The following is a 20,447-nucleotide window of genomic DNA, read 5'->3' on the forward strand; positions in this document are numbered from 1 at the left end:
GTGGTAAGCTAAGGAAAACCTGTAAACGCTCTCGTGTGGATGAAATTTTATTCCCAGATGACTTTTCATGGCAGCTTCATGACTAGCTTGTGCTCAGAGTTTCTCCAGACAGAGGTGGGTCTGGACAAAATACCACAGGAAGAGTCACAGCTGGAGCTGCCAGGAACCAGACCAGCAGCTCTCCATTCAGGCCAACCCACGCTGGCCTATGTTGTTGAAGGTAGCACTAGCTAATGAACAGATAAGCCCGAAAACCTCCGTAGCTTAGTGTAATAAAAGTTTGCTTCTGTTTTCACATCATGAAAGTTAGAATCCTAAGGTGAGTGTCCTGGCCAGGCAGCTTCCCAGCAATCCAGAGCCCTAGGTTCCTTCCTTCTCCGGGCTCTGCATCTTCCTAGGCGGCTGTGCCTTTTTGCCTCAGGTTACAATAGAGGAGAGGTTGCAGAATTCCCACGTGGGCCGCATCCCTGTCCCTTCTGCTCCCCTTCAGTGGGCTCAGACTCAGTCATATGACCCCACCAGACTGAGAGGAAGGCTGGGCAACGTAATCGAGTTGTGTGTTCAGAGGAAAAGAGAGAGGATTGGTGAAGAGCGGGCCAGCCTCTTCCTCTCCTAGCAGTAAACCAGAGAGTTTGTCTTTTCCTCTCTTGTGTTGGTAATGTCAGACTTACAGGGCAGGGATAGCTGCTGGTGTGTTTAACACTGGATGTTTTTAAAACGTTCTATGTTTTCCAAAAGGGACAACTAAACTAATATTCTTTTTTCAAAGGACTGAAATGTTAGCATCATGGCAATACTAACAAAAAAATATAGAGCGGTGTGTGTATATATATATATATATATATATATATATATACAGTATATACTTACAAAAAAGTTACTGAATGTCTGCTAACCCCTGAAGATACGTTGATGAACAATCTCTGTTACATCCTCAGAGTTTAGAGTTTAGTGAGAAAGTCAGGTACCAGCGAAATAGTTGGGCAGGGATTGATTAATTTTTTTTCTTTACTTAATGACTCTGAGCAAAAAGTCCCAAGTGCTATAAGAGTGTGTAACTGGAGGATACAAGTTTGGCGAGCGGAGGGGTATCCAGAAAATGGTGTTTCCAAGAAAGTGACATTTAAGCTGAGACCAGAAGGATGCCAAGGTGTTGATGAAGGCGGTAGGAGCAGTGGCATAGCACAGGGTGGAGGGAACAACAGAGTCAAAGGCTACTGCACCGTGGATGGGACGATACTGGTACAGATCTCGCCTCCCTTTAAAAAAGTTAGACACCCAGAAGCAAAAGGGACTGCAAGGAAGGAACTGGTTACAGCTCAGGTGAAAGGAAACTGAGAAAACAGGAAGAATTGGGGGGAATCAAGATGATAGAGAGCAAGAAATAGGGGAAGAGAGTTGGCAACAGTCAAGAAAACTTGATTCAAGCCGAGTTCTATTTAATATGAGTGTTCTCCTGGGTAGAGTTCTTTTTGTGTTCTTTTACTATCAACTTCTGCCCCCAACATTTTTAGTGAATGTTTTCTAATTTTTCAAAATGTCTCTATTTTAACATAAAATTAAAACGAATGCATACCTTCCAAAAATATTTGGGACAAGCATATGCAGTGAGTTGACTCTTGCTGCTAAGTGAGGTGTTATGTCAGTTTGCTGTCAGCATCGAATGAGATATTTGTGAAATTGTCCTGATATATATCAAATATTGGTTTAATTTGATTAAAATTTACTGATTCGTTTGTCTCCTTTATTAAAACAGTTTGTGTTCTTTCCCCTCACTCATGCTGGATCTCACGTAATGACAGGACTAAGTGGTCCAAGGAAAACAACCATATTTTCATGCACGCTGGTTCTCTCTTGAGTTCTGGGAATGAATCCTGACTTGGTTGCCTAATAGGGAAAGTGATTTGGGGACATGGAAAAAGCTGATGCTATGACTTTCTCATTCTTCTTCTCTAACCTTTAAAGGTGTGAACAAAGAGGTGTATGGTCAGGTCTTCTCAGCACAGTGGAGTGGGGAACGTCTCCTTTTCTTATGAAAGCTACATGTGTTCTTCTCATGCTTTGTTTTGTTTAATTCTGCAGTGGTTGTTGAATAACATTGTGGCTTTCATGCTACATCTGGAAAGTGTGTAGTCATATTCCATGGGAAGGAACAAAAGGATGGTGGGTGGGGTAATAACCTGGTTGTAATCACAGTGTACATTTATTTGGAAAGATCAGCATATTAGTACGCAGTGGCCAGATTAACTAAACTCAGCTGGAATAATTCGATATATTTGGTTTCTGTAAAAGCTAAATATCTTTAAAACTCTAGAGGTTTGCTGTAAACCTTTTGATGATAGATGCCTTTTGAATATGGCTCTCCCACTACTATGAATTCTAATGCAACTTAAAAACTATCCTTTTAAAAACCTTGCCCCCCCTCACCCCCCCCCAAAACCTTATCCACTTATCAACAAAACAAATTCTAGCATCTTTCTTCAGGAAAATTAGTATTTCTTTAAACTAATAGATTTTGTGAAGCATAATTTTCTTGAGGTTGTTTTTAACTTTTAGTTTCTCCACCTCAAGTAGTGTGAGGTATCCATGGAAACTGTCCAGCCTGTATTCAGTGCACTGGACTGCCTGCCCACACAGGTCAAGACACAAACAGTCTTAGTTACTAGTTCAATTTATTGTGCCTTAAACATTAGACAGTTTTGAAAAGAAATTGGCTCCTAATTGACACATACAGTTTTATATTTAATTAGCAGTTTGAGCCGCTCTACATTTTACTAACAGATGTAACATTCAAAACATGAGCCATTATAATACATCTGTCGTACAGATGCACTTAAATGCGAGAGCTTTGTGGCAAATAGCAGTAATGGCTCAGCAGCTTAGCAAAAAGTTGGACAGAACCGACATTATTTTCTTTAAGATGTGGATTTTAAAATCATTTAAAGAGTGAATTTCTGTAATCTAATGGATATATTTTATTTTTTTAACAGCTTTATTAAAATAGTCACACATCCTAAAATTCACCGGGCTGAAGTATACAGTTCAGTGGTTTTTAGGATATTCACAGATTTGCAAACAACACCCACCGTCTAATTTTAGAACATTTTCATTACCCGCAAAAGAAACCTCATGCCCATTAGCAGTCACTCTCCATTCCCTCCCCCACCTCCTGTCAACCACTAATCTACTTTCTGTCTCAATGGATTTACCTCTTCTAGATGTTTCATATAAATGCAATCATAATATATGTGGTCTTATATAACTGCCTTCTTTCACTTAGCATAACGTTTTCAAGGCTCATCCATGTTGTAACTTGTATCAGTACTTCATTCCCTCTTTATTGCCAAATAATATGCCATCATATGGATAGATCACATTTTGTCTACCCATTTATCATTGATGGACATTTGGGTTGTCCCTACTTTTTAGCTATTATAATGCTGTGATTAACATTCACGTACAAGTGTTTGTATGGACGTTTGTTTTTATTTTTCTTTTGCATATCCCTACGCAAAAGGGGTCATATGCAAACTCTATGTTTAATTTTTAGGAACTGCAAAACAGTTTTCCAGAATGATAGCACCATTTTATTATGGTCATCAATGTATAAGAGTCCCAATTTTTCCACATTAACAATGTCATTATTGTCTGTCTTTTTTTATTTTAGCCATCCTAGTGGGGGTAAAGTGGTATCTAAGGGTGAATATTTTAAAGGACAGCAATTTCATATTGTCTGTGCTTCATAAATTAGTTAAATGCATCTCTCTTATTTATTTACTTTTCCATGGCTCTTCATTTGTAAGTACAATATACCTCTTGTCTCTGTCAATATTGTCATTTTGTTTACTGATTTTAATGTAGGCCCAGTTCAGAGCATGTGACATCAAAATGTAAGACAGTGGTGAACTGAAGTATTATACACAACATGTAGCAGTAAAAAAGGGAAAACACTAAAGACAAATAGTTTATTTAAATCTCTGGTATGATTTCATCTTGCTTTATGTGAAAAATGGGTGTGATAGAAGTACCAGATACTGTGAAGCTTTGTTGAGTTCCAATGCCAGATTAAAAGATATTCTTTTTTTCTTTTTTTTTCTTTTTTTTGCGGTACGCGGGCCTGTCACTGCTGTGGCCTCTCCCGTTGCGGAGCACAGGCTCCGGACGCACAGGCTCAGCGGCCACGGCTCACGAGCCCAGCCGCTCCGCGGCATGTGGGATCTTCCCAGACCGGGGCACGAACCCGTGTCCCCCGCATCGGCAGGCGGACTCTCAACCACTGCGCCACCAGGGAAGCCCCGATATTCTTATTTTTTCATTCAATGTGATATACATCTCATCAGTTCTAATACGCCATCAATTGTATCACTGGAAAAAAAGAAAAGAATGTTGCCAGTTGAGCTATGATAAACCATTAATTTTAGAGTGACCTGTGATTCAGGAATGTTAAAATTTGGGGAAAATTTTAGAATTTTGTTAGAATCATTGAAATGTAATAGGAGATGTGCTAGTGCACATTTTGGGGGGGAGGGGACCCAATCATCTATGCTACCTATACCCACAGGAGAAAACAAGACTTTTCATACCTCAAAGATTTGATAAATACCTTTTTACACATATTAATATCCAGAAGTATAAAAGTGACATATTACACACACTCACGCACACACACACACACACACACAGATAAAGAAGAGTATAAAAAAGAGGGAGAGTCATCAACTTATTATTACCCAGTGTGGGAGTATGAAATTAGCAACCTATAATTCACTGAAATTCTTCTTTTTCCTGTATTCTTTAATTTACTAATTGAAAGTAGCTTGTTTCCCTCAAATCAGATTTTTTCAAGATTGTGTTTTCTTTTCAGTCTGAGAATGTTGTTTTGTTCCTTTCCAAAGCTAACTAGACAGGTGATTAACAGGCCTGTGAAAATGTTTATAATGCAGATACCTCTCACCCCAGCACTACCAAGCAGCTCTACTTCCATACCAGCAAACGTGCTTTGCATATTATTAGACATAAAGTGTTACTTTCTTAGTGCCCTGGATTCCAGTTACAGTTGAGGATGTGTGAAGTAGTGAAATATCTTCCATGATGCATGCCAGAGGGAATCAAAATGACTTTCAAAATAGTGTTCACGAGACTGTGATAAGCCTAGTCAAAGACTTTCTGCAAAAGCCTCTTCCTAAGGTAGGCATTTGACACTTTGTCTTTTAATCAACTCAGGCATCTTTAGGTTGGTTTGGATTGAGATCTTGTTTTCTTTGGGTAATAATTGTACTGGTGCTTTGAAATGTTGTCGAACATTTATGGAATTCCTAGATTCTACTAGTTCTAAATCATTGTCTCACAGTTTTTCATTGTGGAATTCTTTGAAAGTTATGGTTAACATATAGAACACAGTTGGGAGGTGTAAGAAGATACTTGCTTATATAACAGTAGGCAAAATATATCATCTCATGACAATTTGATGCAAGAAATCCTCAACGTTAGACCTACATAATTTTTTATTGTCACTAAAGAAAACACTAAAGAAAAACAGGATTTTCATTTGATGAGGGGAAAATGAGATAAAATAGAATTATTTTTAATTTTATCTTTTGTTATAAATTATGGCACACCCAAACATAATATTTGTTAAAGAAAATAGTAACTTGGTATCTTTTAAAGTGATACATTTACATAATATTAAGAATTACGTTGCTCAGTCAGATCCTTGCAGTGATGTACAGCATCAAGGTGATTTCTGTGTTTTTCAGTAAAGTATGAACATCCTATTTCATTAGACATATGGTGACAGGGAAGAACTTAGACTACACTTTCGGCATATTAGCGTATTCTCTTGCATTAGGCCATATCACAATCATTGATTAATATTTTACCTTCCAATTTTTCAGACTGAACGTTAGAATTGTTTACTTTTTCTTTTTGGTATTCTAACATTTTGCTTGTTGGATTCCAACATAACTTCCTTCTTTCAGCCATAAAACTATAGTTAATGAGTTTGTACACTAAAAACATTTAATATGCAAGTAACATTAAATATATCTCAAATATCTGCCCAAGTTGTAAGACATGATAGATATCATATATTGCAGTCCTTAAATAGGTGGCACTCAGTACAAATCTCTTTTGGTAGATAGTGATCTCTCATTCAGAACCATTGGTTTAGACATTCATTCAAAAGTATTTATGAAGTGCTTACTGTGCCAGGTTTTGCACTAGGTGTTGGAGTTGTTTGCTGGGCAGCCAAAAAGGGGAAAAAAAGCACAGTCCCTGTGCTTGTGGTGCTTATAATCTAGTAGAAGGAGATAGAAATCATTCAAACACTGGTATAAATAGCTATAAAACTAAAATACTTGGTGAATGAAGTGCAGGATATTATGAGAGGACTGAATGAGAACTAGCTTAGTAAGTTTAGAGAGAATGACTCTGATATGGTTGAGCTCAGACCTAAAGGTTGAGTAGGAGTTAACTAAGCAAAGCTGGGCGTACTTGGGGATGGGGGTACACAGAAAGCATGGCTGGCAAAAGGAAACCTCATCTGCTAATGCCTTGAGGAAGAGGAGACATGAGGAGACACTGAAAGGCCTGTGTGGCAGGAGGAAGATATAGATTGATTCAGAGAACAAGGATGACAATGGTTCAAGATTTGTAGATGTTGAATCATGAGTCCTTACCTAAACCACGCTATGGGTTTGGGTCAGTATTCAAAAGCCACAGAACATGATATGCAGGAAGCAACCATCATGATGCTTAAATATAATATTGAATTTATATGAAATAATATATACAACATCATTTAAAATTATGAAGCATACCAATATAATGGAGACCCATGAATCCCTCAGCCAACTGAAGAATAGCTTGTATCTACCTATGTGTTTTGGCCTCCCCTTCCAGAGGCAGAGGCAACTAGGACATCTCAGTTTTAATACCACACTACGTGTCTTCTAGGACTTCTCCTTTTCTCTCAAGATCATGTTTCTGAGAGTCATCAAGGTTGTTGTGTGTTGCTGAGGCTCAAGTTTTTTTTATATTTACCAAAGATATTATTACCCTCTGGGACTATACTACAATTTACTGATCCGTTTTTCCTGTCAGTGGATATTTGGATTGATTCCAGTGTTTTGGTTTATTTTTTGCCTGTTTGTTTTGCTGTCAATGCTAATAGAAATGTCTAGGTTGTGGTACTGTGGGTCTCCTGGAGCACATGTTTCCTTGGGAATGTAATTGCTGGGTAAGAACATGTTTTCTAAAGTGGTTGTACCAATTTTCATTCCTACAATTGGTCCACATCCTCTCCAGCACTTCATTTCGTCAGACTTCTTAATTTTTGCCAGTCTAGTGCGTGTGAGATGGTGGCTTATGGTAGTCTTTCTTTTTTTAATTATAGTTGATTTAAAATGTTCTGTTAGTTTCAGGTGTATAGCACAGTGATTCAGTTATATATATATTCTTTTTCAGCATAATCTTAATTAATACTCCCTAATTACTAATAAAAGGTAAGCATGTTTTCATGTTTATTGGCCATATGTGTTTCTTATAAGAAATGCCAGTTCAGTTCTCTTGTCTGCTTTTCCACCAGATTTTTTTCTCATTGATCTGTAAGCATTTTATGTATTCATATATATTCAGTTATAGTTCTCTGTTGTTTCACAACCCTCTGAATGACAGAGAATGAATTGGGGGGGGCACCAAGTGCATACGGGGAGCCTAGTTAGGAAGCACAATATTTCCTAATGGACATTGTGTGATAATTTTTTAAATGTTTTTAATACTTTTTCTTACATTTCTTATGTTAAAAACAAATATTAGGAAGAAATATTGCTCTTTTCTAAGAGAACATTGGACCTTTGGTCTTCCCACTTAACACTACTTTAAGAAAAGTTGATCTAAATTGGCTTCTGAAGAGTTCTGCTTTGTACACGCACTAGGGATGCTTGAAACTTATGCATGTGTATGTGTTATTTTTATGAAACCATAGCATACTGCTCAAGTTGGCTTCAAAGTGATCTTCTACGAAATGAATGCTGTTTTTCATTTGCCTTCTCTTAAAAATTTATAGGAAGTTGGAACTGGATATTTATGTCAGAACTTAAAGCTGTGGGTGTCTTCATGGTACTGGGCATTGTCATATCCTATATATGCCAGTTGCGCAAGTCTTTCTCAAATGAAGCTTATTTTTTAAAACATTAAACAAAATATTACAATAGCTGTTTATTTAGTACTTATGGGCTAAGAACATAAAGCTTTCCATAAACAATTTCTTTTTCTTAAAATAGTCCTGCAGTGTGGATATTATTACACAAAGATGGGGAAACTGAGTCTGAGGGCAGCTAAATAAAATTCTTGAGATCACAAAGCCTGTGGTAGAACTCAGATCAAACCAATTTTTTTTTAAATGGTGTCGCCAATTTACACTCATCAACAGTGTATGAAAATTTTCGTTGCTCCATAATCCTTGCCAACATTTTGCACTGTGAATCCATTTTGTTTTTTGAAGGAGCAAGCCGCTTTTTTTTTTTTAATTTTTTATTTATTTTATTTTTGGCTGCATTGGGTCTTCATTGCTGTGCGTGGTCTCTAAAACATTATCATTTTCACTAAGTGCACAGCTTTCCAATGCTGAGCCCTTTCGTAAATCACATGATTATGTGTTAAACTGTGTGCAGATAGATATCATCTCATTTAATTCTCAAGAGCTTCCCTTGAAGTTGTGCTATGCAGAGCTCCTCTTCATTCCATTGACTCTGTAGATATTTCTATCTGAGGAAATTCTAAATATATTCTGAACTTATTAAAATTTGGCTTCATACTTCCTTTGTCAAAATATTGGCATTGATTGATAAGTAATGCAAGTGCTAGTTTTCTCCTTCCCTTTCAAGGATAATTTCTTTCTAGTATTTTTGGGCAAAGGGATTAGGTTTCTCTCTCTCTCTTTCTGTAAGGGGGTGGGTATTCTACCATGCTGTTCTCTTGATAACTCTTACAAGTCCTGTGCTCCTCTCACTGCCCCATGGGCCAAGACCCTCTTGGTTGTAGGTGGTAGATTCCCAGCTTGGAGCTCATGAACTACACTGAAACAGGAAGGTGAATATAGAAACAGGAAGGTGAATATAGGGCTGGAGTGTGCTGGTCTTACCTCTCTATCTTTTTTTCTTTTTGTTTTGTTTTGTTCTTGTCTTGTTTTTTTTTGTTGTTTGTTTGTACATCTTTAGCTTTACTAAGAATGTCAAATTGTTTTTCAAAGTAGCTGTACCAATTTGCCCAGCTATCAGTGTTCTGTTTGCTCACATCTTTGTAAAAGCTTGATGTTGAAAGAATTTAAAATTTTTTCCAGTTGTGTAGGTGAGAAATCTCTTACTGCAGTTTAAGTTTTCATTTCTCTAATTACTTGTGAGGTTGATTATCTATTTTCTTATGTTTATTGGCTACTTGGCTTTTCTCTTCCATGACGTGCCTGTTTGAGCCTTTTGCTCGTTTTCTTTTGGATGATGTATGCTTTTTTTCTAGTGTGCAGGAATTCCTTAAACACTATACACACACACACACACACACACACACACACACATATAATATCTTTTCCCAGTTTGTGGTTTTAATGATGTGTTTTAATTAATGGAAGCTCTCAATTTTACTGTAGTCTTTTATAGTTTGCAGTTTTAATTTATTGTTTAAAGAATCCTCCCCTACCCCTGTATCATAAATATACTCTCCTCCGTAGACCTCTGAAAGTGTTACACTTTTGTCCTTCACATTTAAATCTTGAACCTACCTGGAATTGATTTTTGTCGATTGTGTGAGATACAGGTTGAATTTCAATACTGTATATATTGTTCCTTACCACCGTTACTCCATCTTGCAAAGTTGTACCTATGTATCAGTCTTTACCAAATGATTGTGGAAATACAAGAGGAATCACAGCACCTGAGGATCTAAAACAGATATCACTCTTCCTGTTGTCCAGGAGGGAAACTCTCCAATTGTACTTCACATTATTATTCAGATCAAGGTCAATTCTCTCATTTATTTCCATCTCCTCCCCTTCTTGCTTTGTCCCCTTATGTTCTCTGAGACCTCCCATAAGCTGAATCTTATTTGCTCTATACCTCTCCATGTCATCCTTCAGGTACACAAAGCCTTTGCAGAAGCTTTGAAATTAACCATTTGAAATTCCATTTTTCCTGGCCTTTGGTGTGAGTGTGCATGCTTGCGTTGGCAGCCTATTGATTCCATATTTCTCAGTAACAAGTAGTTTCTATACTGTGAACCAGCGGATTATGGGCTTAACTTTAGTGGTTGTGTGCACTGCCACTTGAGTGTAATTTTACGAGGTAGTGATTTATGATGTGTGAGTCAAGGAGTTTTGCTTCAATAGGGAAATGGTGTCTAAGGCTCCTCTGCTTATTGTCTGATTAGTTACTCTTCTCTCGACTTTATGTTCTGGAGATGAGCTGAAGACTGCTTACTCAGAAAGATCCGTTTACAAGCAGAAATATCCATTCTCCAGTACTGTGGGTGAGGGGTTGCATAAGTTCTCAACCTCTGAATTTAAGCAGACCCTGTATTAAAATGGGTGAGGTGTATGATTTTGTTGAGTTTCATGTCAGTCCATATGCTTCCTGGAAACCCACTACTGAGAGGCTTTTATTAAACCCCAGAGAAGATAAATAGTTTCCTTTACTTCTCACTAGTTAGAGGGCACAAACTCAACCTCTAAGAAAAGCCTTCTCAGCAACCTTGTTTGTCTAGAGGCTGGGATATTTGATAAACCCAGAATGATGACTTTAAGTGGCTCTTATCTCCAGTATCATCATCAAATGTTTTAAATATCATCATTTACTGTGTAAATGTTTAAATTTCACAAATGGAATCAAATGGTCTAGTGAGGATTATTTATGTTGAAAAACAGTGCCATATGTCCTCTACATATTTGAAAATTCTTTTAGCATATGCTTGCTTTTTGCACCCCCTTTCCTAGTTCCTGACACATGGTAGAAATATAATGTCTTTACAGTGAATTAGAAAAAGGGAAGAAAGGAGATGGCAGTAGATTGCCATTGTGACGTATGAATAATTGGTTTAAATTTTTTCCACATTCTTTTTCTTTTTGTAACCTCCTTTACAAAAAAAGAATTTCAGAATTCTTTTCAGAATTATTGAAACATCTGTATGTTTTTCAAAATTATCATGATTGTGTCATTGGATTGATGAAGAGCATCTTGTGAATGTATATAATAACTACTCCTATTGAAGTTTATGTTTCTTATCTTAAGAAAGTGGGGAAAATCATCAGGGGAAAGAATTGGCTTACATTCCTTGGAGTCAGTGACCAAGAAATACAAACCATTAGCCAGTTGGATTATAGGAGATTGGCCACATTTCCTCAAAGGAGTTCCTTAAAGATGGAGTTGATTATAATGACGGATCTAATGTAATTCCACTAGGATACAGCTGTTGCAATAATTTATTTGAAATTAGATATATACCTTTTTAACCCCTGGGAATTCAAATGAGGAAAAATATCTAATCAGACAGGCTATCATTAATGAAAAGGTTAGGGGAACGCCAGTTAGACTAATATCAAGTTTAATGTTAAAATAAGATTGTGTGGAGACTACAGATACATACAATCACCTCCTTACAGATCTTATCCAAGCTGATTAGCAGCTAATTGTTAGTCTTGGAGGGAAAACCCTAAATTAAGCATCTTCAGTTTGCAATTTTCATTACCTTTTGAATTTCTAGTTGAGGGCTTAGTTTTCTAGGATTCTGGTTGTGGTGACACATTTTGATGATGTCTTGATGATATTGCACACTGTGGAAAAAATATTACTTTAGTGTATGGTACTTCCAAGGGAACAGGAACAGAGGTGGAATCAGTACCTCAAACATCACGTCCTTGAACTCTTCACTCCTAATGCTATTAACTCCCGTTAAGGCAAACAGGGCTGTGCTTCTTTGAAAATCAAAGAAAACCTTTAGTCCTTTCTAAGACTAACACATTTTTGTTATCCTTTCTATCCATGAAAGGCAATCATTTCTGACTTCTTAATTTTCTGTTAATTTATTTATTTATTTTTCGCTGCATTGGGTCTTTGTTGCTGTGTGCGGGCTTTCTCTAGTTGTGGCGAGCAGTAGCTTTTCTTGTTGCGGAACACAGGCTCTAGGCATGTGGGCTTCAGTAGTTGTGGCACGTGGGCTTAGTAGTTGTGGCTCGCAGGCTCTAGAGAGCAGGCTCAGTAGTTATGGCACATGGGCTTAGTTGCTCCGTGGCATGTGGGATATTCCCATTCCAGGGCTCGAACCCGTGTCCCCTGCATTGGCAGGCGGATTCTTAACCACTGCACCACCAGGGAAGTCCTGAGCTTCTTAATTTTTGATCCATTGGAGTTGATGCAACAGGAAATGGCCAGGAAAAACCCATCATCTCAGATTTTCACAAACTGTCAGTGTGACTTCTCTTTTTATGGAGATGTTTTGTTGTAATTTCAGAAGGTAGTTGTTAGTTATGTTGGCTACATTACATTTAGTACATCTGGGATGTGTTCACATGAAGACATTGGCTAAAAGCTGTGTCTTGTGGCCTGGAATTGACTCTGATATTGAAAAGACTGGGAAGGACATTCCTTGCTACTTGGCCTAATCTAACAAAGACACCTTCTTGGGAAGCCCAGTCAGGAATTCATTTTGGAATTGAAGAACGAGTACAGAAGTTGAACTTCTCAATTGTTGTAGAATTCTTTTCAAAATATGTTTTTAGTTCTTTCCCAAATTTCTGCCATGGCAATTATAACTCTGAGACTATTATTTATAACCCTGGCACCAGAATTTCTGACCATGGCTCTACAATGACTTTTATTTGAGTTAAAGGAATTTGTGTAAATGACTTGCCTCTGAGCTGTCACCACTGTAAGGCCAAGACAGGTTTGGACGTAACACTTGCCTCCCATGCCTCAAGGCAGAACTCAGTATTTGACAACAGGAATCAGTTCTGCTAAACTTGTGATGTGGCAATATCTAAAGTTTTCCAATCTTAAATGAGGACGATTAAGACAAACAGAACAGAATCCTGCTCCATCTCTGCCCATTCTTCATTTATGTTTAGCACCAAAGTTTGCCTTTTTTGAAAACTATGGAGTTTGGACCAATGTAGAATTTTTTCCACCTAGTTGAAGTTGGAAGGTCCATTGTGAGCCCCAGGTCCATTAGCTCACAAGTATATAATTCCAAGGACTGGTTAAAATAGTGGATAACTAAAGATTTTCAAGTAGTTTATCATTTATTATTTTTGCCATTTTCTTAGTACATGGGACGGTTTTGTATAAAGTGAGAAAGTATGTACAAAATCACCTTGTCAACTGTAAACTGTTCTGTGATCTGAATAATATTAATACTAGCAACAACAGCATCAATTATACACAACTTATATAGCATTTACTATGTGCTGTTTTAAGTACTTTACATATTTTCCCCTATTTAGTCATCACTGAAGCCCTCTGAGAGTAAGTGTTACGATCATTCCGTTTGACCATTATGGGACTGGACACAGGGTAGTGAAGTAACTTAAGATACTCCAGTTAGTATGTGGCATAGAGGGGATTGAAATGCTGGCAGTGTGGCTCCAGAGTTGCGAACAGAGATCTGGAAGAGCCCCCGTCTCCTTTCGGTGGCATTCGGAATGTCACGTAGTTAGAAAATGTACGCTTCTAACTAGGCCGGAAGTAGGCTGGAAGAGCCCCCGTCTCCTTTCGGTGGCATTCGGAATGTCACGTAGTTAGAAAATGTACGCTTCTAACTAGGCCGGAAGTAGGCTGGAAGAGCCCCCGTCTCCTTTCGGTGGCATTCGGAATGTCACGTAGTTAGAAAATGTACGCTTCTAACTAGGCCGGAAGTAGGCTGGAAGAGCCCCCGTCTCCTTTCGGTGGCATTCGGAATGTCACGTAGTTAGAAAATGTACTCTTCTAACTAGGCCTGAAGTAGATAAGAAGAGTGTTGCTCATTTGATTTAGATGTTTATGAATCTGATAAGCACCTGTGATTTCATCTGCCTGAAAAGAATTTAGCAATGATGGCAAGTAGGTGCTCACTTTAATGTGATATGAAACACTTCCACTGTCTGATTGGTTTTGAACAGCTTTATTCTTCTAGTAGTATAAAGAGCATTTTTTTTTTTTTTTTTGCGGTACGCGGGCCTCTCACTGCTGTGGCCTCTCCCGTTGCGGAGCACAGGCTCCGGACACTCAGGCTCAGTGGCCATGGCTCACAGGCCTAGCCACTCCGCGGCATGTGGGATCCTCCCGGACCGGGGCATGAACCTGTGTCCCCTGCATCGGCAGGCGGACTCTCAACCACTGCACCACCAGGGAAGCCCTAAAGAGCATTTTTAAAAACAGAGGGTAAAATGTAGCTTTCTATAATACGTATCCTTTAAACTATTGCTTTTCTATCTCTTGGTTGAGTTTTTGGATTAATGTGGTTAAAAGGCTCTTACAGAGAATAAAAAGGGAGCTCATTCCCATGGACCTGGGGTTCCACTCACAGCAGGTTCTCTTCCAGACAGTGACACTGACTTGTACCATTTCAAGAAAAACAGTCCTGTGTTTTCACGTTTGTCAGTTTTACTTATTACAGCTGGGCCAACTGTATGTTACCAGGTTAGAGTGAAAGCAATCCATTCATGTGTAGAGGTGAGAACCGTGATTAGTGCAGCAAACTGAGGTGCCCTTTAAAGAAATTAAGTACTTCAGTCAATGTGTTCTCATGTCTTTCTCCCCAACATACAGCCTCAGCCTTATAATTGATGGGTCTAAAAAGGTCTCTTGTAGCATCTCCTTCTGCTGTAATGAGATACACAGTAAAAGCCCATTTGATTCCAAAGAAATGTCTTATTTTGTTTTTCCTCCCCTGTTGGAAGGATGCTTCTTTGGCCAGATGAAATTAATTTACTCAAAAGGCTTTCTTTTAAAAGAAAAAAAGAAATTTTCATTTCTTACGTCTTCTCTAAGTGCCCCACTTTGGTTTGACAGGGGCGAGTTGAGTTCTCTTCACTGGTAGCATAAGCTCTTAACACCTCACTATCTCTTCCAAGACTGATCATCACCTTTGCTCACAACACCCCACATGAAAAAGTCTTAGAGGAAGAACACATGAAATAGGGGACAATAATAAATGTCTGTGTTCTAAAAAAGTTAAGTGTCAATAAGTGAAAGTTGCTATAAGGCTCTGGATGCCTGTTGAAATTCTTGGCACTGTGACATTTAGGACATACATATTTGTTCCACACTGTGCACGAGACAGCTTTGCTGGGATGATCGTCTGGGTTAGCAGGGGAGGTTTGCCATGTAAAGCCTCTTCGGAATCAGCTGTTTCCCCTTAAGCGCTTCCATAGGGCTTAGTATACATCTCTATTATGGAACCGATGGTATTGCAAATTCTTTGAGGAGAGGGTTATATCTTATTCACTTAAGATAGTTCCTAAAACACACTTGGTACCTAATGAATATTGGTAGAATGGAGGGAAGATAGGACATGTCCATAAACAAGAAGAAGAAGAGCTTTTCAGACAGAGAATATGACTTAGAAAACTATGGTCGAGGAATCATCACATAGTTCAGTTTGGTTATAATATAATGTGTGAAGACACTTTTGGAAGTAACTGTTGAAAAAGTAGAGTAGGCGGGATTTCACAAATCATTGTCAAGTTGGGGGTGGTGGCTAATAGATGATCCCTTAAGTTTGGAGCCTAAAAGACCAGAACGATATGATCTCCTTGAAATAAATTGAATTTCTTCAGTTTGAGAGGAAAACCGGTTTAAGAGAGAAGGAATATTCCCTTCAGAAAAGTTGAGTTTGCGGTGCCGCCAGAATCTCCGGATGTAGATAAGGAAATGTAAGTGGAAACAGGATGAGAGGCTCAGGAAAACAAGGTCAAAGCTGAAGGAAACACACTTGGCAGTGAGACCTGCACAGGTGATTGTGCAAGCAAGGGTCAGATGAAGTTGCTGATGGGGAGAAGGAAGCTGAGGGGAGAAGAGCTGAGGACAAAACGTGAAACAAGGCTGGAGAAACAAGGACAACCAAAGCATGAGAGAGAGAAGGAGCAATGAAAGACACCTGTCTCAGCATAAAAGGCAGGCATGCTGGGGAGGGAGCGTGCAATGCAGCACGGGGAAGTGGCTGGGTTTTGCCATCAAGAGTTGAGTTCAGGTCTTACTCTATCACCTGTTAGCCGCACGATCTGCAGCCAATTACATAAGCTCTTGGACCACAATGTCCTTACCTTGGCAGTTGTGGTGTTAATTTAAATAGTTTAAACATACAGTCTTTAAATAATACTTTAAAAATTACTCTCGTCTCTTAAAATAATAACCAGTAAACTGGAAGATTTAGAGTTGTCTATATTTCTTGTGTACATACAAGCAACTATATTGCAAAATATATCATTTAAAAAATGTCTTGTAATCCATACAAAATTGAAGATTTAGGGATTTTTGAATTACATGTTTGATACACTGTCTTTTGCCCACTGTCTTCAGAATACAGCACTTGGAGTTTAAATATAATTCTCTTTGTCTGATCAAGCTTAATTTTTTGAGCACCTGCTGTATACCCAGCACTTTTCTAGCTCTTTTTACTGAGCCCCTCTAACTAAGGCTTTTTCTTTCCAATTCTTAGGGTATTTATTAATCTGTGTTTTCTTCAGCCACCATAAATATTCTTACCAACACTTTTGAAACAATTTAAAATGTATAGTGTTTGTGATTTTCCTAGTATAGTCCATTGAAAATACTATATTTTATTCTTTATTTCTGGGAGAAGCAAAACTATTGTTATTTTCTTGGGAAACATTTGCAAATTTTTGCCTCAGCAAATATTATGCAGTATAAAGTTACTTTTTCCATGTCTCAAATCATTGATAAAATGCATTTTAAGTGGCACTTTAATGTATTGATATTTTTTCTTTTGCTAGAAAAAGAAACAATAACTTACACTTTTCTAATCCTTTTTATTAGGGTACTACATTAAGAAAAATACTCCTGAATCGGTACTTTAGAGGCGATTATGGTGTCTGTATGAACGGACACCTCTCTGGAGCCTACTGCAAATCTGCACAAGGAGGAGGCAAGACATCATTTTTTCCTCATTTTTGGAGTTTTAGAGCGTGTCTGCATGCAGTGCTACTTAGTATTTTACTTAACGTAGCACAAATATAAAAATCATTTAAAGAGCACTATTATCGGCCACAGCAAAAATAAGAAGATCCTGCCGTTTGCGCCAACTAGGATGGACCTCAAGGGCGTTATGCTAAAGTGAACTAAGTCAGCCAAAGACAGGCTATCTTTGCTATCGCTTACATATGTAATCTAAAAACACCAAACTCCCAGACACAGGCATCAGATTTGTGCTTGCCCGAGGCAGGGAGTGGGGAGTAGGGGAATCAAGGGAAAGGGGTCAAAAGGAACAAACTTCCAGCTCTAAAATAAATACATCCAGGAGATGTAATATACAACACGATGACTATAGCTAATAATACTGTACTGTATATTTGAAAGTTGCCAAGAGAATAGATCCTAAAAGTTTTCATCACAAGGAAAATAAATTAACTTTATGAGATGATGAATTTAATTAATCTTATTGTCGTGATCATTTTGCAATATATCATATATCAAAGCATTACGTTGTACACCTTAAACATACACAATGTTATATATCATTGATATACGATGTTATATCTCAATAAAACTGGAAAAATAAAGTTTAAAAGCACTATTAAAAACCTTTGCACAGGGGCTTCCCATTTGGCGCAGTGGTTGAGAGTCCGCCTGCCGATGCAGGGGACGCGGTTTCGTGCCCCGGTCCGGGAGGATCCCACATGCTGCGGAGCGGCTGGGCCCGTGAGCCATGGCCGCTGAGCCTGCGCGTCCGGAGCCTGTGCTCCACAACGGGAGAGGCCACAACAGTGAGAGGCCCAAAAACCTTTGCACAATTTTGGGTTCATAAAACAATGGATTTGAACATTTGAATTAATTTTGCCTTCTGACAAAGGTTTATTTATTTGTTTTTCCTAATCACAGGAAGCTTTTCTGGACACGATTCAGATAAGATGGGGATATCCATGTCAGATATTCAGTGTCTACTGGATAAAGAAGGTGCATCTGAACTTGTCATCGATGTTATAGTGAGCACCAAAAATGACAGAATTTTTTCGGAAGGCATTTTACTTGGCATTGCCTTGCTTGAAGGAGGAAATACACAAACTCAGGTACTTGCTTACCATCATGACCATTTGTTACATTTTGTTATTTTGTATTTCTTATTTACTTGTTATAGACACCCAGGGAAAGTAATGTTTTTTCATTAAGCTTCTCATGACTGTTCCCCCACCCAAAAACAACCACATTTTCCTTATATATTTATTTGATTTGCTGTAGTTAACTACAGAGCTCCACAAATTATTCGGTGAAGCAGAACATTCCTTAGCAGCATCATTTCTAACATGATACCAGAAATTCTGGTTTGCTTAGGGAAATTTTAGGCTTACTTTCAGCAAATCAGGACAACATTTTGACTCGTCAAAGAATTGAATGTAGAAGAAAAAGAATTAAGTGCATTAATTAAATGAGGTAATATATATAAACTCCTCGCACAGTATTTGGCATTAAAACAAGTTCCCATAACATTCCCCACCCATCTCAGATACTTTTTCAGAAGCTCAGAACTCTACCTTTCCCTTTTGCCCCAAATCTCTCAGTGCTCGTTACCCTGCTGCCTCTCCCTGCTTTCACTGGTGTGGGGAGAGAAGAACCATGTCTTCTTTTCTTCATTCTGTTTGCTCATCCACCTCAGGAGGCGTGACTTGAGAGTCATCGTTCATCTATTCAGTGCTCTGCTCCAGTGAGCGGTGTGCTCACTTGCATGCAGGATCAGACCACTGCTTCTAGAAGGCACATGCTTCACTTTGAAATTCCTGCCAAGTTGTGTCTGGACTCCCCCCACTTAAAGGCAGAGCTCGCTCATTGTGTGATCCCCGGAGCTGGGAAGTGTTCCCAGGGAACAGGCATCATCCTCCCAGCCCTGCCGCTCACTAATCTGATATTTCTAGGTTTGCCTTGGTCAGGAAGGAAACGACGCGTACAACTAATTGGAAAATCCAGAATCCATTTTCCCTCTTCATGGCAAGTAGAAGCCACATCTAATTAAACGCTAAAAAAAAAATCATGTTACCTCTAAAGATATCTCTCCAAAACACACGTTATTCTCCTGCTTAAAATCAGTCACTTTCCCTGTAAAGGCAAACTCTACCGTAGTCCATAAGATCCTTCGTGATCTAATCTCTTCAAGTTTTCCATCTTTCCTTTCTTATTCCATCTCTCCCCTCCCCCGTCCTCTCTCTTGTGCACCAGCTATACTAAGCTCTTTTAGTTCCGTAGATGTGTTGTGCCGTTTCTCATGTCACTTTCTCCTCTTCAAGGACTCAACTCATGAACTTCTTTTGGAAGCCTTTTCTGATCCTATGTCCCACTGGGCAGAATTGTCCACTAGGTACTGTACGCTTCTGCTCTATCCTGCAGGAGTTCATCAGGCCATGATTCCTTAGAGGTTGAGACCACATGTTTTCCATCTTTGCATCCCTTGTGTCTGGCACCATGGCTGGCCCAGCCTAGGGATTCAATAAATGTTCAGGAGTGAATGGCTCTATGAATGAATGGTCCGAATCAAATTCTACCTCATTCACAAAGTCTTCCCTGTCTGGTTGGGGCCTTCGGGACCAGTCCTTTATCTGAGCTCCCATAGCATTTGTTTCTTTGATGCTCACTTGGCACTTTGCCGGTGCAGCTTTGTTTGGTTGTTATTTATATGACATCCTGTCTCTCCAGTTAAATGTCATCTTCTTTAAAGTAGGGCATCATGTCTTGTTCTTTATATCTATGCTGCTTTATAGCCATTCAACAAATATTTGTTGGTGTGGATAGCATTCAATGATTTTTGTATAAGAAAACCTTCTTTTAAGATGGGTTATGACAGTCTCATGTACCAGCCTTACCCTATTCGTGTTTCTCACTTATCTACATCATTGTGTAACCCAGATGTCAACTGTGTGCTCCTGGCCCTAAGAGGTCTAGTTGAGGTCAACTTGAATCCTTGCCCTCGCCAAGACTTCTGCCAAAATCCAGGAGGGGTTACATTCTCATGGTCTCGCTGACCACTAATGTCTTGCTTTCTTATTAGTTCATGGGCTGTCTTGGCACATGGCAGCTTCTGTAGTACTAAGGTAGGAATCTGATCCTCTTCCTTAATTTCTATCCTCCTAGCTACATAAATCAATTTATATGTTTAATATACTTTATTAGAGAATGGTTGAGGGGGAGGATAGAGGAGGTGGTTAGATTGCAATTTCAAATTGCACGCTAATAATAGCAACAATGAAAATAATACCTCTACCA

At 38.7% G+C, this 20,447-nt stretch overlaps 1 protein-coding gene across 1 annotated transcript in view; it reads left to right on the forward strand.

The window, feature by feature from the left end:
- Positions 1-20,447, forward strand: part of ITPR2 (inositol 1,4,5-trisphosphate receptor type 2) — a 527,197-nt gene that overhangs the window by 340,236 nt on the left and 166,514 nt on the right. The window contains exons 38-39 of the mRNA XM_060166697.1: positions 17,016-17,124; positions 18,078-18,265. Coding sequence (XP_060022680.1) covers positions 17,016-17,124; positions 18,078-18,265 — 297 coding nt within the window. The remainder of the gene's footprint in view (positions 1-17,015; positions 17,125-18,077; positions 18,266-20,447) is intronic.

This window comes from Lagenorhynchus albirostris, chromosome 11 (genome assembly GCF_949774975.1).
Source record: "Lagenorhynchus albirostris chromosome 11, mLagAlb1.1, whole genome shotgun sequence".
Lineage (NCBI taxonomy): Eukaryota > Metazoa > Chordata > Mammalia > Artiodactyla > Delphinidae > Lagenorhynchus > Lagenorhynchus albirostris.